Source organism: Apis dorsata, unplaced genomic scaffold (genome assembly GCF_000469605.1).
Source record: "Apis dorsata unplaced genomic scaffold, Apis dorsata 1.3 scaffold_221, whole genome shotgun sequence".
Taxonomy (NCBI): Eukaryota; Metazoa; Arthropoda; class Insecta; order Hymenoptera; family Apidae; genus Apis; species Apis dorsata.
This window is the reverse complement of record NW_006263503.1, coordinates 396,714-400,036: the sequence shown is the minus strand read 5'-3', so window position 1 is coordinate 400,036 and position 3,323 is coordinate 396,714. Positions and strand designations below refer to the sequence as shown.

Below are 3,323 nucleotides of genomic sequence, written 5' to 3'. Positions count from 1 at the left end.
TGGCTGGCTGGCTGGCTGGCTGGCTGGCTGGTTGGCTCGTTAACTCCGAACTGCCCATGGAAACTGCTCAACCGTGGTCAAATCGAAATACACCGTTCGAAGAAACGGCCGTAACGTTCCCTTAACGCCGAACGTGTCGAAGCGCGATTGTTCGTACTCTCGCGTGAAGATAAGCGTGGAACGAACGGTTGGAAGAGTCGGAGAGATACGGGAGAGATTGTCCATTGGAGAAAAAGTTTAGATTAGAGGGGGGAGGGGAGAGGAAACGTGGTTATTGTAAAGCTAACAACGGAATTAAGAGTTACGCAATTCCGTACAAGAGTACGCTGTCAACAGTATCAACGGGAGAGAGAGACGGGAGGCGGTAACGATGAGAATAGAGGCTCATAGGATGAAGATGTTCGTTTAAAACACTCGGTGTTTCTCAATGACGATAAACGCCGTCATCGCAATTACCCGGCTTCTTAACGATATTTCTCAATGAGATTCGAAACGGAATGATCCAATCTTGACTTTGATCCTCGTGGACAGGAAACACTTTTCAAAACTCTATTGTTGTTCGATCAACGCCAAATACGCGTACGAATATCGCTTTAGAAAAATTATCCGACCGCGTGTATCTATCCTTGTTCGCGTCGGAACGGGACGTTATTAACATTGACACTGTCGATTCCAATATCGCGATACTTACCTGCGTGTAGACGAGAGGGACGCAAACGGTGTCGTAACCGATGAGCGCGCCAAGCCTCTTCCGGATGTCGCTCAACTCGACTAGAAGGGTTTGCACTACTTGGTCGCTGGTTATCAAGGCTTCCCTCCTCGCCCTGTTTATGATATTGGTCGCCCAGACGAGCGGCATCCAATACTTGGACATCGCCGCCTTCTTGTTCATCATTTCGAAGATCTTCTTCTCGGATTCCATCATCAGACCTGGAAACGTACGCTCATTTTCACTCTGTTAAAACTTTCGAGCGCGAAAACGAAACTGTATCGAGGTAGAAACGAGGTGGCACGAAGATCTGCCGCGAACTTTCACCGAACGTACGAGACGCACGAAATGTCGCTCGCCCATACCTCCGCAACTCGACCGATAAATCCTAAAACGAGTTTACGAGTTTACCTTTCTTCTACTTTTCCCTGCCATATCCATATTTAACACATCATCCCTCGCCGACCATTGTATCTATATAATCCGTTCGCTCGTTTACACGAGTGCACGCGAAACTTTTGCAAACTCGTCGATCCGCATCGGTTGCTACGCGCATCGTTGTTTAATTATATATTCCGCGTTTCCAGGAATATACTTGTTATACGTTACGATCCTTCCAACTTTGACACGAATCACGCGAACCGATGTAACGTAACGAATAAGGAGGAGGATGATTGGTTGGTATCGCGACGAATTCTCGAAATCCGGATGTTTAGAGAGGAAAATTTTGGAAAAGATTGATTTGATAATCTCGAGCGTAAGAACGCGAAAGAAAGGGCTTTATCAACGTGATCGAGGAGTAAAACGATTATATAATTTCTCGTGTGGCTGGTTCACACGTGACTCGTGTTCGCGTAAACACGAAACACGTGGAGAACGATGCACATTGCAAAAAGCGCGATCGAGAATACGCCGATTAGTCAGCCGATAGACGAGCGCGTCGAACAACGAAGCGGCGCAAAATGTAAGGCCATTGATTTCCGAACGAGAAGCAAACATCGAGGCGAGGAATGCCGGTTTCCGTTCAACGATTCCCGTAAACGCGAACGCATTCGTTTGTTTATTATGTAACCTTTGCTCGATATTTCTAGAACGAAGATAGCGATCGTGGCTACAATTAGCGTTTACACGAACGAACTCGACCAAATTTTCTTCAACGATTTTCCAGAGAGACGGATAAGATAACGAAATTCCACCTATGCGATTGCCAACAACTGTAATTGTAACGACTGTTCCCTTCGACGATCGATACGACACTGTGTATCCCTTCTGCGTATTCCTGCGTATCGAAACGTATTACGAAACGAAATCTGCGAAATCGAGAGATCGGTTCAAAGTACACCGCGCGTCGTACACCGTGTCTAATATCTGTATTGTAATTAGCGAGTGACCTCGAAATCGATATGCCATTTTAACGCCGTGCAATAACAAATAATAATGAGAGAGAGAGAGAGAGAGAAAAAGCATAGCGAGAAAACATCTTTCATAAATAACAGTCGATTTCACAAACTGTTACTTTTCCCTCTACAAGAATAATAATAATATTCGCTTGCACGCGTAGATGGCCGCGAAAGCAAAGCTACGCGTTTGATTTTCAAACACGATGCACTTTTATTCAAGATCGCTCGCAATGGAAAAAATCTCGTACACAACAGCCGTCGAGAAGAACAATCGACGCGACGTTTTCGTATTTCACGGATGCAACGCGTTCCCGTTCCAGATTCTCTCCGAACGCTTCGACGATCGTCCTCGGTCGCGAAAAAAAAGAAAAAGAGAAGAAAAAAAAAGGAAGAAAAACGAATGTTAAATGTCGGGGCGATCGCAGCGAGCATCGTAACTACGCTCGATCGGTATCCGATCGGATAACGGGAACGCGGTAATTTCTCTCGAGGGGGGAATCTTTTTATCGTTAGACCAGAAACGAGTGCGAGTTCGGTATCGAGGATCGTGTATAACTAGGAGTGGAAAAAACGCGACGCCATCCTCCTCTCGTGAGCACGGTTACGTATCGGACGTGAACTCGAAGCGTCCGATGGTACTTACTCGGAGCAAGCGGCGAAGGAAGTTTCGGACGAAGCGGGCTCTCGATTAGCAAAAAGCCAAGCGAGAGCCGAGTCCCTGTCGAAATCGGGAACGGACCGTTGTCGCGGGCGGGGAGGAGGGTCGGTTCGATCGATACGCTTCCTTTATTCGCCGTGCGCGACCTTGACGCGATCGCACCGCTTCTGTAGCGTGATCGAGCCGGCCAATTTACAATCGAGAGAGTCGCGAGCGATAACTCATCGCGTGATTCATGCCCGAGCCGCGAGTATGGCGCTGCAAACGTATCCCGAGTACGAAACCGAACGTTTATATTTAACGTCTAATCCATCGGTTTTGCGATCATCCGCGGCAATTTGCTCGATTCCCGCAATAACCGATACCTCGAGCATTTTTAATTTTACCGTTACAGCGCGCCTTTTCTGCCACCTTACGCTACAACTATAATGGAAGAGAAATCGCATTAATCATCCTGATACGGAATTTCTGATAATATAATACGTATAGATGAAACGTAAAAATGTTCTTTTTTTTCCTTGTTCTTTTTTTTTCTTCTTCCTTTCGAATACGAAAC

At 46.5% G+C, this 3,323-nt stretch overlaps 1 protein-coding gene across 3 annotated transcripts in view; it reads right to left on the bottom strand.

Moving 5' to 3' along the window:
• The window catches only part of LOC102678898 (bestrophin-4), a 35,935-nt gene that overhangs the window by 4,556 nt on the left and 28,056 nt on the right, over positions 1-3,323 (bottom strand). For all 3 annotated transcript variants that reach the window (XM_031510329.1, XM_031510328.1, XM_031510330.1), the window contains one exon: positions 692-930. In XM_031510329.1, the coding sequence (XP_031366189.1) occupies positions 692-930 (239 nt within the window). The remainder of the gene's footprint in view (positions 1-691; positions 931-3,323) is intronic.